General features: G+C 51.9%; 1 protein-coding gene across 1 annotated transcript in view; it reads right to left on the reverse strand.

Annotated features, from left to right (window-relative positions):
* Window positions 1–284: 284 nt before the first annotated feature.
* The window catches only part of AACS (acetoacetyl-CoA synthetase), a 29,718-nt gene continuing 9,158 nt past the window's right edge, over window positions 285–20,844 (reverse strand). Inside the window, exons 5-19 of the mRNA XM_078611830.1 lie at window positions 18,911–19,024; window positions 15,449–15,546; window positions 13,701–13,815; window positions 12,897–12,978; window positions 10,842–10,995; window positions 9,144–9,224; window positions 8,388–8,512; window positions 7,734–7,798; window positions 6,182–6,304; window positions 5,497–5,610; window positions 3,711–3,836; window positions 2,944–3,013; window positions 2,300–2,358; window positions 1,590–1,792; window positions 285–543 (exon numbers count right to left, since the gene is read on the reverse strand). Of these exons, the coding sequence (XP_078467956.1) occupies window positions 406–543; window positions 1,590–1,792; window positions 2,300–2,358; window positions 2,944–3,013; window positions 3,711–3,836; window positions 5,497–5,610; window positions 6,182–6,304; window positions 7,734–7,798; window positions 8,388–8,512; window positions 9,144–9,224; window positions 10,842–10,995; window positions 12,897–12,978; window positions 13,701–13,815; window positions 15,449–15,546; window positions 18,911–19,024 (1,667 nt within the window). The 3' untranslated portion in view covers window positions 285–405. The remainder of the gene's footprint in view (window positions 544–1,589; window positions 1,793–2,299; window positions 2,359–2,943; window positions 3,014–3,710; window positions 3,837–5,496; window positions 5,611–6,181; window positions 6,305–7,733; window positions 7,799–8,387; window positions 8,513–9,143; window positions 9,225–10,841; window positions 10,996–12,896; window positions 12,979–13,700; window positions 13,816–15,448; window positions 15,547–18,910; window positions 19,025–20,844) is intronic.

Below are 20,844 nucleotides of genomic sequence, written 5' to 3' on the forward strand. Positions count from 1 at the left end.
GCCCGCCGACTCAGTCGATGAATCCACTAACAGTTATAATCAGCTGCTTTTTTCCGACCCCGAAATTTGGCCCCCCGAAGGTGGGAAACACCCCCCCCCCCCGTCCCCCACTGACTCGCCACGACCCGGCTGACTACGGCCACTGAGCCTCCCGTCCAGCGGCACATGTCGGGGTGGGGAAGGGTGGGGGCGAAGGTCAAAGTTGAGACTTTTTTCCCAAACCGCCCCGCCCCCCGATAAATATTTCTTGGCGCTATTCGATTGAGTCGAGTGAACAGCCGAACCGTCAGATTCGGTCACCGTTATCGAGCACTCGACTAAAATCTTCGAGCCGACCCCCAGCGTTGACCCCCGGAACGCGGAGGGGGTCTGGGTTGGCGATGGCCGCGGGGGCAAGGGGGGCGGTCAGTACCCCTGCAGCTCTGGCAGGTTGCGGTAGAGCTCCAGGGCTCCGGGGTTCGACAACGAACCGAGCTGCACCACCTCCTTGCCGGCGATGACCTGCTTCACCGCCACCTCCACCTTCTTGCCGTTGATGGTGTACTGCACGGGGGGGAGACGGAGAGGGGTAGGGAGAGAGAGGGCAAAGAGAGCAGGAGAGCACATACATACTTACATCATCACCATCAGCAGCAGCAGCAGCAGCAGCAGCAGCAGACGTGATATATATTTTTGTTATTGCAATTGTACGCTCGGCACAAGTGCCGTGGTGTTTCGATTTAAAGCTTTCGTGACTGCAGGGATTCATCTTCTTAATAAAAATAAAACATAATAAAATAATTCACACGACGTTTCGGCCACAACGCAAGCAGCCGTCCTCAGGTGAAGACCAGGTCTGTCGGGGAGACGGCGTCTGAATTTGAACATTTTATTATTTCCCTTCTACGTGACTTTACCGAAAGAACCAAGAAGATGCCGTGGTGTTGTCGCTGCCACTCGGTGGCGAATTGCCGGTTTTGATTCTCGTTGTTGTGTGTGTGGGGGAGCGGTGGTGCAGCGGTTAGCGCTACGCTGGGCGACGAACCCGGCAACCCGAGTTCGATTCCCGCTCACGGCCACCAAATGCCAGTGACGATTATCTGAACCGGTCCTGGGCCTCCCCCTAGGTCGACTCAGCCTCAAACGAGTACTTGGTGCGATGTGTAAACATCACCAATAGGGGGACAAAGGGGGCCGGCCGTGGTGCTGGCCACCCACCCCCTCGTGCGCCGTGCCGGCCTTCGGAATTAGAATGTGTATTTACCCTGGAGGAATCCGATGAGCAGTGAAGCTCTAAATTTCGATTTAAAGCTTCCGTGACTGCAGGGATTCATCTTCTTGGTTCTTTCGGTAAAGTCACGTAGAAGGGAAGTAACATTATGTTTTATGTTTATTATTTTATTACTTCCCTTCTACGTGACTTTACCGAAAGAACCAAGAAGAACGATGAAGCTCTTTTTCACAGATGTCCACTCGGGGTTGGTGAAAACGTCACAACAACAAACCACACGCGAGGTGCTCGCTAACAGCACTCGCCCCACCCAGCAGTCTGTTGCAGGCTATACGGAGTGGGCGGGGAACCGTTGATGTTTTGTGCGTGTGGCGGTTACCGGGATGTCCTTGGTCTCCAGGATGAGTGCCGGCACGTGGCGCGCCGACAGCGCCGTACGGATGGCGCCACGGAGCCGCTTGTCCAGCTCCTGCGTGAGGCCGCGGCCCGGCACCATCTTGAGGAAGAGCACGACGCGCTCGTCGCCGTCGCTGCCGTACTGCGGCACGCACACGCTGTCCTCCACCTCCTCAAACGCCTCCACTGCCGCGGCAAAGGGAGCACGGCAAACGAGCGCAGCCACCGCGCAAGGTCAGCATCGCCCATCGCCGCGTCCGCCGTTCGCGGTTCGTCGAAATCACCGCCGTCATCGTACCGCCATTGCCCGTCACCGCCACCATCGCCATTACTACGGTCACCGTCGTCAAGATCATCACAATCATCACCGCAATTACCGTCGCCACTGTCATCATCACCATCATCAACTGACACCGCTATCACAACCATCACTGTTATCACCGCCGTCACAACCATCTGCATCATCACTATAATCGTCGTCGTCACCATCGTCGTTGTCGTCAATACCACCAGCGTCATCGCCATCATCGCGGCTCTCCTGTGGGTTGTGTTGCCGCTCCTCCAGACGGCCCGTCAAGTGCGGGAGGAGCGCGACGTGGGGGGATACCGGGCGTGCAATCAGCAAGCGGGCAAGCGACCCGCACGTGGGCGCGCCATAAGTGCGGGGTGCGGAGCGAGCGGCGTGTCACCAACCTATGTTGTAGATCTCCGAGCTTCCGAAGCGAACTCCGTTTGGGTTCAGGGTCCCGTCACTGGGAGAAAACAAAAATAGCGTCGTCGATGATGAACGCACAGCCCCGCAGAATACTCCACGCTCTACTCTCCCCTCCCCGCACTCTCCTACCTCTACCCTCTTCTTGGTTCTTTCGGTAAAGTCACGTAGAATGGAAATAATAAAATAATAAAAATAAAACATAATAAAATAATTCTCACGATGTTTTGGCCACAACGCAAGCAGCCGTCCTCAGGTGAAGAACAGGTCTGTCGAGAAGACAGCGTCTGAATGAACACCACCACGCTTGGCAGCCAATGAACACCACCAGGCTTGGCAGCCAAGCCTGGTGGTGTTCATTCAGACGCTGTCTTTCCGACAGACCTGTTCTTCACCTGAGGACGGCTGCTTGCGTTGTGGCCAAAACGTCGTGAGAATGATTTTATTATGTTTTATTTTTATTATTTTATTATTTCCATTCTACGTGACTTTACCGAAAAAACCAAGAAGATGAATCCCTGCAGTCACGAAAGCTTTAAATCGATACCTCTACCCTCTTAACGAAACGAGGGGGGGGGGGCAGAGTGCCCCCCTCCCCCCCCGCGCGCCGTGTGTGCTCTCTCACCTTCGGCCAAGCATGATGATGCCCCCCGTTTTGGGGTTGATCTTGCAGTAGTCTCCATGGGCCCAGATCCCTGCACAGGGAACACCACATCAACGTCGTCATCAGCCATGCCTGATCCGCTGCTGGATGACCGGCCTCCCCGAGCCGTTGCCATCTCTCACAGTCTTGTGATGCTGCCTTTTGTTCACTGCCTCCAATGATATTTCTCTGTAGAACTAACGAGAGTGATTTTAACAGATCCTATTATGGAGTGGGGTGGGGAGCGGTGGTGCAGCGGTTAGCGCACTGCGCGGAGAACCCGGCGATATCAGTGGCGAGTGATGTCTGAACTGGTCCTGGGCCCCCTCTTCATGAACCCGCACTGACCAGCATGGTGAAGTATGGTCAAACCCCCCCTCAACCCCCCATGACTGATACGGCATGTGGAGGCCTTCATCTAACACTGGACTAAGGGTTCTACGCTATCATTCAAATATAATAATACGGGAAAATACATATCTTTATATATAATGGAGTTATGACCAGTGCTGTCATATAGTGCACACATCTACCCGTACCCGTACCCGGCCGGGTACGGGTAGCCGGGTATCGGGTAGGGTACGGGTATCGGGTACCCGGTTGCGACCTCTGACGGGGTGGCAGGTGTTTGGCATTTCCCAGCACGGCTGTGATATCTGTGCATGCTGCGCTCCTGAGGAACGGTGTTTCAGTGTCGCCGCTCCACGCCATGCGGTTAGGGCGAACGCCGGTCGCCAGGTGCTCCTCACCGGGGAATTTGGCGAAGTAGGCCTTGTGGTACTTCTTGTTGTCTGGGTCGTTCCAGAAGTGCGTGGGCTGGCACGGGATGGGCTTGGTGCACACCAGCTCGCCGCTCTGCCCAAACACCTGCTCGCCTGCCGGCACAAAACGAGGGCCCACAACGCGATCCATCAACCCCGCAGCGCACGAGTGGGTCGGGCGATGGCAGTACAGCAGTGGATTGTTGAATCTATCTGCGTGGAGTTTTTGAATGTCCCTCCCTCATGTGTACGGTGTGCTGGCTTTTTCTCCGGGTTCTACGTATGCCTCCCGCACGAAGCCAAATGCTCAGGAATGGGATCGAACCCGGAGCATCCACACGTGCGGCAGGACCCTCCTCAGAACGAGTCTTGAGACTCAAGTGAGGTTTGTCTTCGAGTTGTGCGCCTTTTGGCGTCATCTGGTCCAACCCATGTGAGACTTGGCTCTAAGGAAAGCTGTCTCGGGTGTGGACCAATCAACTTCAAGGACAGTGCACATTATCAGAGTTATGTTTTTTGTTTGCATTATGACTGCAGGTATTGTGGTCTATGCAAACATGACTCCTTGTAAAAAAAGGTGTCAGTTTTGTTGCCAGATAGAAGGGTAAAAAAAACAATTATCAAGTGAGGCTGTTATTTTTTTATCCTGGGTACATACGGGGGTAGAACTGTCGTTGATATTTGTGGCACCACTTATGAGACGTCATCACATTTAAACTCTACGAATTGGAACTCTGACGACATGGGCGCTCCAGAGCGCCAGCTGTTTCGCGAAGCGCAAACGGGGCCTGTGAATTTTTCGATTTAAAGCTTTCGTGACTGCAGGGATTCATCTTCTTGGTTCTTTCGGTAAAGTCACGTAGAAGGGAAGTAATAAAATAATAAAAAGAAAACATAATAATCACGTAGAAGGGAAATAATAAAATAATAAAAACAAAGCACAATAATTGTATTATTATTATGGTTTATTTTTATTATTTTATTATTTCCCTTCTACGTGACTTTACCGAAATAACCAAGAAGGGGCCTGTGAAGTTATCCTGACAGCTTGCAGTAGGGGCCCTTACATATTCAGACGAGATTTTCAGACTAGATTTACAATTCCAGAAGGGTTTCAATTCACAAGTGCCTTACGTCGGAAGCGTTTAACTTTTTTTTCATGTTTAAGAAATAATTTTGCTTTCGAGTCGATCAGTAATTTATTTAGGAAAGCACTCTGCCGGCGAGATTTTGTTTCCCGTTCGCTGCCCAAACCTCACGTGGAACTTCAGAGAGACCGGCAGCTGATCTCTCCCAGTGGAGACGTTTCATCTCGGAGTAAACATCCCAAAACTAACCCCGACCCGCATGAAACCCACAACGCAATTACATCATATCGCCGATTAATTATTTTCTTTAGTTTGCTAGGAGTTAAAACTGATTACGGTCAAGGTCTCTTCACGTTGCACCGTGTGTTGCTGTTGTTCGGCGTGGTGCCTGACACCGTCGTTCAACAATGGTGTCCAACGTTTCGCTCCACGATAGAACAGAGGGAGAAACCAGCTGCTCAACTGAGTCGATACGCCATGAGGACGTGGCGTCACCACGTCGCCCAAGCCCGTCGCCACCCGTTCACCGCGCTCGTCCCACGTGACGTCAGCGGTCACGGCTCGACTCTTTGCAGCGGAAAAGAAAAACCGCCCAGGACCTCTGGAGCTGCCGCCGGACCGGCCGGACTCGGCACGGCTTCGTCGAACGCGGTGGAGGCGGCGCAGAAAAAGACGCCGGGACTCACCTTGCTCGTTCCAGCTCTGCACGGGCATGCCGAGGTGGCACGCCTGGATTTCCCCACGGTGCACGGGGAGCGTCACATTCTGCCCCATGAAGCACGAGATGATGTCGGTGCCTCCTGCGCATGGCGAGAGAGAGAGAGAGACGCGCGTCAGGCGATGGTACGGTAGGGTACGGCGCCGCCTCCGTGCGGCGGCAAACGTCGTCGGTGTTACGAGCCGTGGTGAAGGCGCGCTACGTTACAAACGCTCGCCAGCTCAGCCGCTGGTGGAAGGGTCTCTTGAGAGCCACCTACAGAGGGCATCTGTGGCCTACGCTTCCACGCTGGCCAACGTAGCACGAGTAGCAGCGGAATCCCCGAATTTAAAAAAAAACGTATTTGGTCAGATTAGGTGACCCAGCCTGAAAATCAATTGTCAAAACAGGACTCGCATTCGATTTTTTGAGAAAATGGCCCTTCGTCAGAGCACGTAAATAGAGAGGCCAGTAGAGCGAGGGAGTAGAAAACAAAGAGTTGGAGACTGCACTTAGCACCCACGGGGCCTGATGAGAATTATAAAAAAAATCTAACTGCGATTCAAAACGTTGGCTACGAGAGCCTACGAGCCGAACGAGCACGTGCGCACGTACAATGGTGGTGCGCTGCGGTGTGAGGGGGGGGGCAGGGGCGGGGGGCTGGTGACACTCACCAGAGATGGAGCCGAGCAGCACGTCCCGCTTGATGTGCGTGTAGACGTAGTCGTAGCTCTGCGGTTTGAGCGGCGATCCCGTCGACAGGATGGTGTGCAGGCTCGCCAGGCTGTGCGTCTCCGCTGGTGGATGGCAACGATGTTGACGATCAGTATCGGGCGGTAGGGTGCCGCCGGCGCGGTGCTAACGCTCGCATCTCGAAGTAAAGAAAGGGCTGGGTTCCATTCCTGACTCAGGGTTACTTTCTGCGAGGAGTTTTTTTTAATGTTCTGGCCCTCTTTCAGGGTCCAGGCTTTGCCGAATTGGAAAAATGACACCGCAAAAGATGCTCAATTGGGATCGTACACGGCAAACGTTGACTCTCAAACTAAGGAAATCCACGTCGTGGCCTAGATTTTTATGAAAATAACGATGATTTTACGCTTGACAGAGCGCCCTTTACAACGACGCACTGCAGAGTGCTTTACACGAGATAAGAAATTTACATCGCATCTCTTTTAAAACATTGAAAAGGGCACCCTCCCCAGTGGCAGCAGTGCCCTGTCCTGGCATTAGCATTCGTCTGCCAGTAAGTGGGCAACCATTGCTGCTCCGTGCAATCCCAATCGAGTCATTCGCGGCGACACATTTGTCGAGATGGTGACCGCGGCACACGATGGCCGACTCGCTCTGAATGTCACCGGGGAATCGTTATCGCCGGCTGCCAAACAGACTTCACGTCGCAATATTTACGCGTCAATACGCAACCTAAGCATTAACCAGGGCGGGCTGCCGGATTCGAGCCGCGGAGCTCCGCAGCAAGCGTTGAACGCGCTGTGGCTGGGCCCCACCGCGCCACACCCCACACTCGCTCCGCTTTTACCGACACAAACTGGGCGCCCGTTAACGACGGTCGCGACCCCGACCCGTGCCGACGATTTTGCATGCAAGACGGCGACACGCCGGACCGTCCGGGACTCGACAATAGACTCGTAAATATTTATTAAAAAATCCAATTAACCGCGTGGCTTGCATTAACGGCGCCCCCGCGCTATCTTGCGCATAAATCGCCGCGGAAAGAACTTAAAAGTCAGCGCCGTGAATTAGCAATGACTGCAGCATGCTCGCACGAATGCACGCACTGCGCAGGAACACGGACACAGAGGAACTGCCAAGAAAATGATATCCCCTCTGTATAATGCAAATACATGGACGGTAATCACAGACGTGCTTTGTTGCAGATTGACGACTCAATTTAATCGTAAACCAATTTAACAACCGCCGAGGTGTCCAGGATGAGATATGTGCAATTCAAGAAGATGAACATTACACAAATGTAAATCACTTTGTATCTAAAAACGGAATCGGAAGCAAATTTTTTTTTTTTTGCGGCGACCATTGTTTCCGCGGCGATGGGTGATGGTGCAAAAATTGGACATTACGGCTTAGGGATCAAAAGGGTTTACGCAGTTCCTGGAGAATGTGCAAAGTTTAAAAATGTCACGGGGGGGCGGTGGCGGGGGGGGCGGTCGGTGGTGGGGAGTGGTGGGAGGACGGAGGGAGGCGGCTTACCAGGCTTGAGACCTTTGTCCTCTAGAAGTGACAGCAGCTTGGCACCTGTGCCAAAAATGGTGATCCTGTTCCAGAAACCAAAATACAACACGCACACACACGCCGCGCGACACACGTGTGTGTTTTCCATCACAAGCACAGAACAAACAGCACGCGCGCATAACCTAACAATGCGGCCGAGGGTGGGGGGGTCACGCAGCTCGTCAAACATAATCCTCTTAATATCCCGCTCGCTGTTTTTATTCCTTCTGCTCGTGGCTATTAATGGCAACCGGACGGACGCAAGCCGCTAATGTGGTCATTTGGCAAACAGACATTCTAAATGCGTAAAGCGTACAGAGAGGCGGCGCAGCGTGAGTGCCTGCTGCGACTGTGGACGGGGGTGGTCCCAGTTGGATTCCCGGCTGGGGAGAAGTGATATCGGAACCGACCCTAAGAACTCTGCTACCGATACCGTCTGGTCAGCTGGCTAGCGAGCAGCATTTGGTTTAACAAGCCTCCCAGCTACTGAGACCCAAGCAGGTTGAAACCGGTCCACAGCTTGCTTGCTTGCTTATATAATTCTGGATACGATTTGCTCGCAGAGAGCCGACAGGCTGGTGGATTAGTACGGTGAATGTCATTTGGATTCACATCGCGAGTGCCAATGCTCACCCCAGCTTGTCGATGAGGTCGAAGAGGATGGTGGGCGTGGGGATGAGAGGCGAGCCGTCATACAGAACCACGCTGGCTCCCACCGCCAGCGACGTCACCAGCCAGTTCCACATCATCCACCCCGCCTGGGAATAAGTAATGCACACTCGCGCGCTCAACATGTGCGTTCTCGCCGGCCAGTGTTATGGAATTCCTAATAGATTTTTGGATTATGCCGCGTAATATAATGATCTGGACAAATATTTGTCGTGAAGACCCTCTATCGCCCAAAACAGCCAAACAATTAAACTGTCACGTGGCGTACAAGCATTTTACGTGCAAATTATTAATGTTCCAGCTGACACCAAAGTTGGCAATTGGATACGCTATCTCACACATATGGTACAAACTAACGCGTACACGCATGCACTCACATCGGGCAACAAAAATGACAAACCTTACTGGCTGTGTCGGGTGGTGGAGGGTTACAATACACTTTTTATTACGCAATCTAACCCAAAAACCTTCATTATGAACACAAACGCATTTGCACGCACGCACGCACACACACGGCACTCCAGACCGACACGTCACACAAAGACACCCCATCGACATTCGCACGCGCGCCCCACCCTCCTCCCGTCCCCACAGCCCCTCCTAAGTGGAGCCCCACCATCAATTGGACACATCGACAGATGGCCCTCCAGATTGCCACACTGGTGTGTGTGTGTGGGCGAGGTGCGTGGTGGGGGAGAATGGGGGAGGTGGGGAGCTCACCGTGGTGTAGTAGATGATGGTGTCATCACTGGACATGTCCCCGGCCAGCATGTGCTCCTGCAGGTGTTTGATGAGCGTTCCCTGCGTGACGGCAAGCTCGTTAGCGCCAGGCCATAACGCGCTCGTTAGCGCGCGGGCGCCAGGCCGTCATCCGGCGGCACCTGAGGCCGCACAGCTGTGCGCTGCCCCCTCTGATGATCGGCGCCGACAATATAAACACCACGAACTGTGTTTCGATTTAAAGCTTCTTTTCGTGACTGCAGGGATTCATCTTCTTGGTTCTTTCGGTAAAGTCACATAGAAGGAAAATAATAAAATAAAAATAAAACATAATAAAATAATTCTCACGACGTTTCGGCCACAACGCAAGCAGCCGTCTGCAGGTGAAAACCAGGTCTGTCAGACTCTGCCTTCTCGACAGACCTGGTCTTCACCTGAGGACGGCTGCTTGCGTTGTGGCCAAAACGTCGTGAGAATTATTTTATTATGTTTTATTTTTATTATTTTATTATTTTCCTTCTACGTGACTTTACCGAAAGAACCAAGAAGATGAACCACGAACTGTGTTCGATTCCTGGCCCTGTGGCTGATAGCGGCGTGTGAGCAATGTCTGAAACAGGTCCTGGGCACTATGAGACCTCCTTTACCAGTGGCAAAATATAGTAATAGGTTTTTACCCTTTCAACTGGTACAAAAACTGACACCTTTATACAAGGAAGGCATCATGTTTGCAATAACCACAACGCAAGCAGTCAACATGCAAACAATACTCTGATAGTGCGCTGTCTTTGAGTTGTACGCCTTGTGGCGTCATCTGGTCCAACACCAATGGAGACTAGGCTCTAAGAAAAGCTGTCTCGGGTGTGGACCAATCAACTTCAAGGACAGTGCATATCATTATCACCATCAAAGTTGTTTATTTTTGTTTGCATTTTGACTGCTTGTGTTGTGGTTATTGCAAACATGATGCCTTGTATAAAGGTGTCAGTTTTTGTACCAGTTTAAAGGGTAAAAAACCTACTACTATTACTAGGTCCTGGGCACTCAACACTCCTTCACCAACCAAACAACCTCAGTGATCGACATGGAATGGGAAAACCTTGATCCAGCAGCGGATTGGCAAGGGGCGGTTAATTGAATTGCGAATGCGCTAATCGGCATTGTGTCTGGCTTACGGGGCCAGAGAGATGCTCAATGGTGCGTTCGTCAGCTCACGCGCATGCGCCAGGCTGCTGCCGGTGACACCTGCTTGGCTCAACAGCTGTGTGGCCGAACGGTGCTCGCTAACCATCTGCGGCGATCCAGAGGCCGGACGCGTTGCCCATCCGGCCCTGCGCTTGCACGGGGCGAGCGTGGCGATCGAGTGTGCGAGCGAAAAAGCGATGCGAGACCGAGCGAGTGAGCGAGCCAGCGAGAAAGCAAGTGCGATGGCGAGCGAGTGTTGGGCGAGAGAGAAAGCGACGAAAGCAAGCGGGTGAGCGAGTGTTGATTGAGAGAGTGACCGAGTGGGCGAGCGCGTTTGCGAGCAAGTGGCCCGGTGAGTTCCAACGTGAACGAGCGAACAAAGCGGGCGAAGCCGGTGAGAATTTCATAAAAACGAGTGACGGGACCGTGAGCGAGCTATTTGAGAGAGCGAGCGAGGGGCGAGCACACGACTGAGCGAGCGAGCGAGCGAGCGCGGAAGGGTGCGTCGCTTACCCCTGCGGAGTGCACCATGCACTTGGGCGCCCCCGTGGTGCCCGACGAGTACATGATGACGAGCGGGTGGTTGAACGGGAGCTGCTCGAACTCCAGCTGCGGCTCTGGGCCCCCGGCGAGGCGACCCAAGCCCAGGAACTCCTCCAGGAACATGCTGCACACACACCGGGGCGCAGGGGCGGCACCGCTCGTTCGGTGGCAAGGCAGCGGCGACGGCGCAGTGGGGACACACGCGCTCTTTCTGCGTGGTCTTTGTATGTTCTCCCCCAGTTCTGCAGAGTGTGAGTGAGTAGCTGTGTGGAGTTTGAATGTTCTCCCCCAGTTCTGCAGAGTGTGAGCGAGTAGCTGTGTGGAGTTTGAATGTTCTCCCCCAGTTCTGCAGAGTGTGAGCGAGTAGCTGTGTTGGGTTTGTATATTCTTCCCCAGTTCTGCAGAGTGTGAGTGAGTAGCTGTGTGGAGTTTGTATATTCTCCCCCAGTTCTCAGGAGTGTGAGTGAGTAGCTGTGTGGAGTTTGTATATTCTCTCTCTCCCAGTTCTGCAGAGTGTGAGTGAGTAGCTGTGTGGAGTTTGTATATTCTCTCTCTCCCGGTTCTGCATGAGCTTTTTCCGGATTCTCGGATTTCCTCCCATACCATGTAACTGGCATTGGCCAAAACATCTCAAAGCTGAAAGATTACAAGCAAACTACAGTGCTACAATTGGGATTACACACATCAATACCTCACCCAGTGATTAAGCATCACCACTGGGGAGACAAAGGTGGTCTGTTGTGGTGCTGGCCTCCCACCCCATCATGTGCTCGCTAACAGCACTTGTCCCAAGAGTCTAGTAAAGGCTATACGGGCGCATCAGTCTTTGTTTTTGAATATCGGGGCATATTTTCTGGCCTGAAGTCACAGCGGCATAGATACATAAATCTAGCTCTGCAGAACCCACCGCGATTGTAAGGAATAAAAAAAATAATTAAGTCTTGAATAGAATTATGAGCCCCTGCATGGCAACAATTCAGCTGCTGGGGTGGGGGCGGGGGTGCTGGGGGGTTGGTGAAGCGGAGGAGGATGGGGTCGGGGGGGGGCTGTGTCGTTACACGGCTGAACATTCCGTGCGCGCAACGGGGCAGCCTCCTGCAGGAGCCCGCGGCCGCGCGACGCTGCCGTATTGACTACGGATGTCGGAGCTGCAAACCGCTGGCGTGGATCAATACGAAGAAGCGCGCCCCCCCCACTCCCCACCCACCCCCCCACCCCCTGTCCATTAACGCGGAGCGGAGCTCTCCAGAGCGCCGTGCGTCTCAGACACCGCCCAACGGCGCCATTAGGCGACGTCATCGATCGGCGGAGCGACGCGACGCAGCGCTTTACCCTTTGCGCTAACGAGCGAGGCAGCGCACGTGCACGCACGCACGTACGCCTGTCTCTACAAATTCGGGTGGCCGGTGCCTGATGTTAGCTGGGGGCTCCCAACTGTGCAGAAAATAAATCAAATAAAAGTAAATATCTTTCGACTGCGTAGTTTTGTCACGGTTCTGTTGCGGTTGCAGTTCTTCCATGTGCTTTTGTGTTTCCCCACGTGTTGTTCGGCACGATGTCCGACGTTCCGCTCCACGCCGCTGGGAGTTCCTTTGGTCAGGAAGGAGCTCGCAGGACGTGGAGCGAAATGTTGGACATCGTGCCGAACAATACGTGGTGCAGCCACCCGAAAGTACGTCGTCAGAGTTAATAAGTAAACAAATTGGTTTCTTGTCGTTTTTGGGGGGCCCACCCTGAGCTTGGGACCCCGATCGAAAAGTCAAATCCCCTTTGTCCCCCTTTCTTGTGAGGACCGGCACGCACGCAAGCACATGCGCACGGACGCAGGCGCAATCGCTCACAACAACAGCCACTATTCACCACTAAGTGCCGGTGGCGTCACCACGGCGCTTGTGCCGGTGCACCTTGAGGCCCCGTGAAGTGTCGAAGGCTCGCTACTGACAGGAGGTCACGGGACTGACCCAGGTGTTCCGAGTCAGCGGATTGAAATGACTCGCACACGCCAGTACACACACGCGCACGCACCTGTTAGGGATGGTGGAGAGGTCGATGTTGTCCCTGATTCCCACGTACGGGACCACGATGACTCTCTCCAGGTCTGGCAAGCCTGCAGAGGAACACCCAAGGCACACAGGGGATTGTGGCAAATCATGCCTGACAGTGATCCTAGAAGAGCTGCGGCGATTAGCGCGATTGACGACGATTGATTCGGCGTTTTCATTTTCACTTGGGGCCATTTATATCTCTATTTGCGATGTTGGCGGTCGTTTAATAGACACGGCGTCACCTGAGATTGGTCTAATCAACCGGCTGTGTGACGTAGTAGGGGATGTAAGGATGCATTAATTGACATCCCGTCATTAAACTTATAATCAAATAATAATTACGTACACCTTCCAAGTCTTTGCCAAGGCACGGAATGTTTATTTTTATTTTTATTCACGGTTGCTGAGCAGAGGCTCGAAAATGCGAATCAGCCAGTAACAAACAGCACGACTGAAGGTGTGAGAGATAACAGGAGTTAAGAAGTTTCTTGGAATTGAGCAACGTTGTCATAAGAACTTGGAGAAAAGAGACGATGGGTGGAGGGGATTCCAGAGTCAAGCAGTGCGAGGGAAGAAACAGAGAGAAAAAGTGTGATGGGGATGAAACTCCTGAGTCTGGTAGACCGGGTCCTCAACATGGGCGGAGGAATCAACGAGTGAAATAATCACGGAAAATGTTTTGGGGAGGGGGGGGGGCGAGGAAGACGATTAAAATGTAGTTTTTATCAAGATGATGATGACGATAATAGCAACAACAATAATGATCCCAGCGACGGTCACGCACCTCGCACCACGGAGAGCAGCTTGCTCATGTGGTCGTGCGTCTTGCCGTTGTAGACCACGGCCTCGACCGAGAAGATGACCTTGGGCTGGATCTGCGAGAACCGGTCCAGGACTCCCTGCGGCAGGAAAACAACCGAACGTCGCGTCCGCATGGCGGTCACTCGGCCAAAGACGGGGCGGGAGGCGGAGGGGGGGGACGGCTTTACCGCGTAATTTTGTTTAACCAGGCGAGAAGTCGTCAATTGATGAGATGGCGAGGAGTCTCTTGTGCAAAGCCAGGCCTGGTGTAAATTTCGATTTAAAGCTTTCGTGACTGCAGGGATTCATCTTCTTGGTGCTTTCGGTAAAGTCACGTAGAAGGGAAGTAATAAAATAATAAAAATAAAACATAATAAAATAATTCTCACGACGTTTCGGCCACAACGCAAGCCGCCGTCCTCAGGTGAAAACCAGGTCTGTCGAGGCGACAGACCTGGTTTGTTTGGTTGGTTTTCACCTGAGGACGGCTGCTTGCGTTGTGGCCGAAACGTCGTGAGAATTATTTTATTATGTTTTATTTTTATTATTTTATTACTTCCCTTCTACGTGACTTTACCGAAAGAACCAAGAAGAACAGGCCTGGTGTGTTGCCAAAATGACAAGGGGCAATGAGATTTAAAAACCGAGGACGACAATGACGCAAGAAAGAAAAAATAAAGAGGAAACAAAAACCCCAAATCGAACCACAGCTTTGCGGTGTGCAAGTATAAGTAACTATTAAATAAATATCATCCTGCAACCGAAGGTGGCTGGGGCAAATGACGTAAAAACAAATAAACGTTCAGATTTAAATTTATTACAGAAACGTCAATTAGATTAAGGGTGCTTATATTGTATAAACACACGAGGACATGTGTCTTATACAATCGGCAGTTCAGCCTCACATTGTTGTTCAGGTGGGAGGGTAACCATAGACAATTTGAAGCCATGGAATTCCAATACGTCCTTGTGTGTCGCGATGGCGACACGCTGGCATAGCTACGCACGATACGATACGAGAGCCACGGTAATCGAGTCACCCGCTTTGCAAAGCATCGGTACATCTTGACCAAATCACCCGGGCAGTATCTGCTCCCATCAGACCTCGGAAGCGAAGCGGGTTTGAACTTAGAGAGTGCGTGGATGTGCAACCACAAAACGAATTTCAGACAGGCGTGGAAAATAGCGGTTGTGGGCAGCAGGGGGCAGTGCAGAAAAATCTAAATTCTTCCGCTCCCTCTCCACCCCCACACCATCACCAACTCACTCTGACCAGCGTGGTGAAGTATGGTCAGATAACCCTCGCGACTGGATGAAGGCTTCCTCCTCATACTGTGTCGGACATAGGGGACTGTTTGAACATACTTCACCAACAAATACGGAGATTCCCCTGTATAGCCTTTAACAGACTGTTGGGGCACGTTCTGTTAGCGAGCACCTATGGAGGCCGCCCGGCCGCCTTTGTCTCTCTCAATACTGACGTTTACACACCACATGAGGCTGAGTTGACCTCGGAAGGGGAAGCAGAACCAATTCAGATATTCGTCACCGATGTTGGCCATGAACAGGAATCAAACTCAGGATAACTGGATTCAAAGCGTAGTGCTCTAACCACTGCGCCACACCTACCCCCCCCCCCCCCCCACTTGACCAACAACACCAAGCGGCGGTGACGTCACCGCGGCGATTGTGCCAGGCTGGGCGCGCGCAACGCTCAGGGACAAGGCTCACGTTGGTGCCAAAGTCTGGGGACGTGGCGCTCCAGATGGCGCCGATGCTCGAAGCGGCCAGCATCGCCTCCACGGCTACCACGCAGTTAGGGAGGTATCCTGCGGTCACGCAAACGTTGCAACGGGGGAAATGGGGGGCAAGCATACGTCAACAACCCTGGCGTGGGAATAGGAGCTCGCAACGATTTCCCCAACTACGGTTGAACGCATATTCTTGGTTCTTTCGGTAAAGTCACGTAGAAGGGAAATAATAGAAAATGTTCTTGCTGTGGATTTCACACCTGATGATGTTTGCTTGTATTGCGGTCGAAACGTCGTGAGAATTTTTATTATATTATTTTATTATTTCCCTTCTACGTGACTTTACCGAAAGAACCAAGAATATGAATCCCTGCAGTCACGAAAGCTTTAAATCAAAATGTTACGGTTGAACGCGTTCACGCATTAGTGCGGTCCGCCTTGTCTGTGACGGGTTGAGGGTTGCGGCAGGGGGTGATAACTCTCTTAGGAATGATTCGGTGTGAATGAAACTTTGGTGTAAAGTTGTGTTCCTATTCGGGACTCGGCCTATTGAAAACGGGCCAATTTGATTAAATGACCACGGCAGAAATTTTGGACAAAATTAGTGAAAGATCTCAATTTAATGCAATTATTTCTTTGGTGAACATGCTGAGACCATCAATCACAGGTGACTGATACCCAGGATCATCGTGGTGCTAGCTAAGTGCTCTGACCTTTGAGTCACCTGGCCAACTCAAATTCAGTGACTGTAATGACCAGCCAAGAGGTCAAAGCCCCGATCTGGCACCGCTGAGATCCAGGGTTTGGATCCAGGTTTGAGCCACCGTCTGTGGTTAAACCAGGGACTGGATCCAGCTTTGAGCCACTGCCTGTGGTCAAACCAGGGACTGGATCCAGCTTTGAGCCACTGCCTGTGGTCAAACCAGGGACTGGATCCAGCTTTGAGCCACTGCCTGTGGTCAAACCAGGGACTGGATCCAGCTTTGAGCCACTGCCTGTGGTCAAACCAGGGACTGGATCCAGCTTTGAGCCACTGCCTGTGGTTAAACCGGGGACTGGATCCAGCTTTGAGCCACTGCCTGTGGTCAAACCAGGGACTGGATCCAGCTTTGAGCCACTGCCTGTGGTCAAACCAGGGACTGGATCCAGCTTTGAGCCACTGCCTGTGGTCAAACCAGGGACTGGATCCAGCTTTGAGCCACTGCCTGTGGTCAAACCAGGGACTGGATCCAGCTTTGAGCCACTGCCTGTGGTCAAACCAGGGACTGGATCCAGCTTTGAGCCACCGTCTGTGGTTAAACCAGGGACTGAATCCAGCTTTGAGCCACCGTCTGTGGTTAAACCGGGGACTGGATCCAGCTTTGAGCCACCGTCTGTGGTTAAACCGGGGACTGGATCCAGCTTTGAGCCACCGTCTGTGGTTAAACCGGGGACTGGATCCAGCTTTGAGCCACCGTCTGTGGTTAAACCGGGGACTGGATCCAGCTTTGAGCCACTGCCTGTGGTTAAACCGGCTTATCAAGCACAGTGGGATGACGGTCTCTCTCTCTCTCTCTCATTTCGGTCACCAATGAATGCACACGAAAAAACCCACGACATTAAATTTTGGTTCTGCACCTTGTTTTGACAAAATGTATATTTCTGAGAATTAAACATATCGCTTTGATTGCCATACGACGAGAATTACCCTCTGTAGCAGGGCTGGCAGTGGTGGTAAAGTACTGCCCACAACTGCGAAGGTCAATTGAAGGGATCTCAGAGGTAGCTCAATGATTTGTTGCTTTAGCGGGTTATTATCTAACACGGAGGGGGCTGCTCTGCTCTGCAAGAGTTCCAAAACAAGATTTTTCCATCTCATCTCACGACGCTGATTGCACACGTGGGATAAAATAACATTTTTTTTTTTTTTACAAAATATAATATGTATGAACATTATCATCACTCAAGAGGTCACCTAGAGTCACGACAGGAATAGTTACAAACGGTGATAATATCCCACCCCTAAAAGATGAAACCCTCTTCATCCTGCCAAGTGGAAAAAGGAATCCCGGCGGAATGTGACGTTACAAGCCAGCAGGCAATGGATAGCACTGGGGGTTTGGGTGAAGGGGGCAGGGGGGGGCAAGCATTACCCAGAGCACATGGGTGGCATCGCGCTGCCCACGCTCTGGCCACGGCGCGATCACGCACGACACTCGTGGTGGCGTGTCGGGTGGGATGGGAAGATATGCGTGAGCGTTGGTGCAAGCCGCTGGGACCTCCCAGGCCGACTGCACTGCCACATTCTAATCAGGTCTGAACACTTGCTATCGTCAACTCTTATGAGTTCGGTAACATTGCGAAGAGTAGGGTGCCTTCCTTGTTAGGTTTCGCACAATTGTGTTGTAGCGATGATAATGATGATGATAACATGCATGGCGTTGTTCATTGCGTTTCCCGATAACAACAAACATTTTTCGTGAGATTTTAATCATGTGCACGAATTCATGTAGGGTGATGATTATGCTCACGATCAAGAGTTATTTTGTTGGATGGTGACGAAACACGTTGACAGAGAAGCATGGGCAGATGCACGCTGGCAGCTCGTGCCAAGAAATAGCAAGGGGGATTCGTTGATCAGGAAGAAACAATGATTACAGAGACATCACATTTGACGGTTAAAGAAAGGGACATGGTCTCAGAAGGGTGATGAGCGAGACCGGTCACGGAATGGCAGCCAAATGAGAGTACTGCACTTAAAGAGGATGACCACGACGGAGATGAAGCAAAGAGATCAGCTTGCGTGCAGCAGTGTCGATGGATTGTGACGTGACAGGACCGCGACAGCTCAGGGAGGCCTCCCTCCACTAGTGGACTGATATCCATGGCTGTTGATGATGAGGAAATCTTTACATCCTTAATTATTATGAAGATTGACAGACGATGACGAAATAATCATATCCCTATTAACGATATGTGACAGGGAAATAATAAAAATAAAACATAATTAAATAATTCTCACGACGTTTCGGCCACAACGACAGACCTGTTCTTCACCTGAGGACGGCTGCTTGCGTTGTGGCCGAAACGTCGTGAGAATTATTTTATTATGTTTTATATTTATTATTTTATTATTTCCCTTCTACGTGACTTTACCGAAAGAACCAAGAAGATGAATCCCTGCAGTCACGCAAAGCTTTAAATCGAAAGATATGTGACAGATAACGATTATGACGACAGATGACTGACGAAATGAGTGCATCCCTAATCACAATAATGACGATTAATGAACGATGAAGACGGCGATGAAGATAGCATCATGTCCATAATTGTGACGACGATTGACGGATCATGATGATGATGACGCCGATGCTGCTGCTGTGGGAATTGTACGACTGTGTGGGTGACGAAGACGACTTGGCGAGTGCGTGCCGGTGACGAGGTAGACGAGGAGGTGTCGTACCGGCCACGCGGTCGCCCTTGCCGATGCCGAGTTTGCGCATGGCGGCGGCGTAGAGCGCCACGTCGCGCCGCAGCTCGCCGAACGTCACCTTGCTCACCTCCTCGCCCCCCTCCACTGCAACGCACAAAGACAAAGACAACCCGTATAGCCTTCACACACTTTTGGGGCAAGTTCTGTTTGGGTGCCAGGGTGGCGTGATGATACCTCGCCTGGTGTACAGGAGGCCGTGGGTTTGATCCCGACCCCGACGCCTGCTGTATATTTGGAGTTTGCGTGATCTCTCCCTGTGGTCGCGTGGATTTTTCTCCGGGTCCTCTAGTTTTTCCTCCACATTTAGAAACGTGCGTTTAGATTATTTGGCTACGATAAATTTTCGCATGGTAAGCCACTTTGTTGAGCTATCATTTGTAGTTGTTCACTTATGAAGAATAACTATATAGTTCAGTGGCCCTTACCTGGTAAAATTAAAATAACTTTTAGTTCAAAGTTTTATGCTAGCGAGTAGCACCTACGAAGGCCGCCACAGCACACAATGGGGTGGGTGGCCAGCACAACGCCCGGCCGCCTTTGTCTCCTCAAAGGTGACCAGGTACTCATTTGAGGCTGAGTCGACACTGAGGAGGCTCAGGACCGCTTCAAATAATCGTCACCGGTGTTGGTGGCCGTGAGCGGGAATTGAACTCGGGTTGGCCGGGTTCATAGCAGAGCGCGTTAACTGCTGCACCACCGCTCCCCCCCACACACACACGTGCACGCACGTGCACTGTTATTGGGTCACCGGGTTCATTGAGCAGTGTGCTAACCACTGCACTTCCTCTCCCCATAAGGCTGCACGCCACATACCCACACACGCAGGGTACAGAGCACCCACTCGTTATCAAGAGCTCGCTAAGAAGATGTTCACAAGTGCACTGGTGTCACACTTGTTCACAATGTACAAAAGTCAATAATGACCCTTCACAAAGCACCCTGCGTGGCACCGGCACTGTCTGAGCGCGTGAGCTCTCTGCAAACAAGCAGCAAATGCAAACAGTGCCAATGGCCAAAATGGACTATCCAACGCCACGGGACGGTATTTTGTAGTTCTTCACCCGGACCTCCAATTAACACGGTTGGCTACATACGGTGCGAAAGAAGTTCTACATACATGCATAGACACACACAGAACTCTGTCTCGGGCAGAAATCCCAAGCTTCCCAGGCTCGGCCTACGCCTCGCTTTGCTGGGACCGAGCCTTGCGAAAGGCAACGAGATGAAGATTAGTTACATACGCGCGCGCGCACAAACGCCGTGTACAACCTTGCAGCGTTCCGTTTCACAATTCCACTCTAAGTGAATGTATTAGGGCTCTTGAGTAGTTCTATATCAAGTAATCGCAAGCCGCAAGGGAGTTAGGGCGGCTATTGCCTTACCCCCTTAACTTGGCAGACTGGAGGTGGGGGGAAAACAACAAACTTTAGCCCCCCCCATTAAAAATCCATATATACATGGGGGTAGGAGAGCCAACTGACTTCATTGTAACAGACATATGTATATCATCAAGACATATGTATTATTGTCAAGCTGTGATTAAAATCACGAAAAAAGCCGCTACATAATTTAACTATATTTCAGCTCTAAGAATAAAAAAAATTGTGCTTTGACCATCTGGAACGTTTGTCTCAGCAGCAGGGCGGGCGGTGACGAGCTGCCCACTGCTGTGTGGGCTGAAGGTCACTCGCAAGGGAGCTCAGAAGTAGCTCTGTAATATCCCACTATGCTTGGCTATCGCAGCCAGGCAGTGGCGGCTAGGCACGTGGCCTGTAATCCAGTACACTGTGGAGGCGAGGGTGGGTGGACCGCACCAAACGTTGGTCAAACTAACTTCCCGTTGCCGTCGAGGAAATGCCATAACCTGGCTTGCCAGGAGAAGGCGGAACAGCAAAGTGCGGACT

Source organism: Lampetra planeri, chromosome 37 (assembly GCF_965212315.1).
Source record: "Lampetra planeri chromosome 37, kcLamPlan1.2.h2, whole genome shotgun sequence".
NCBI classification, from domain to species: Eukaryota; Metazoa; Chordata; class Hyperoartia; order Petromyzontiformes; family Petromyzontidae; genus Lampetra; species Lampetra planeri.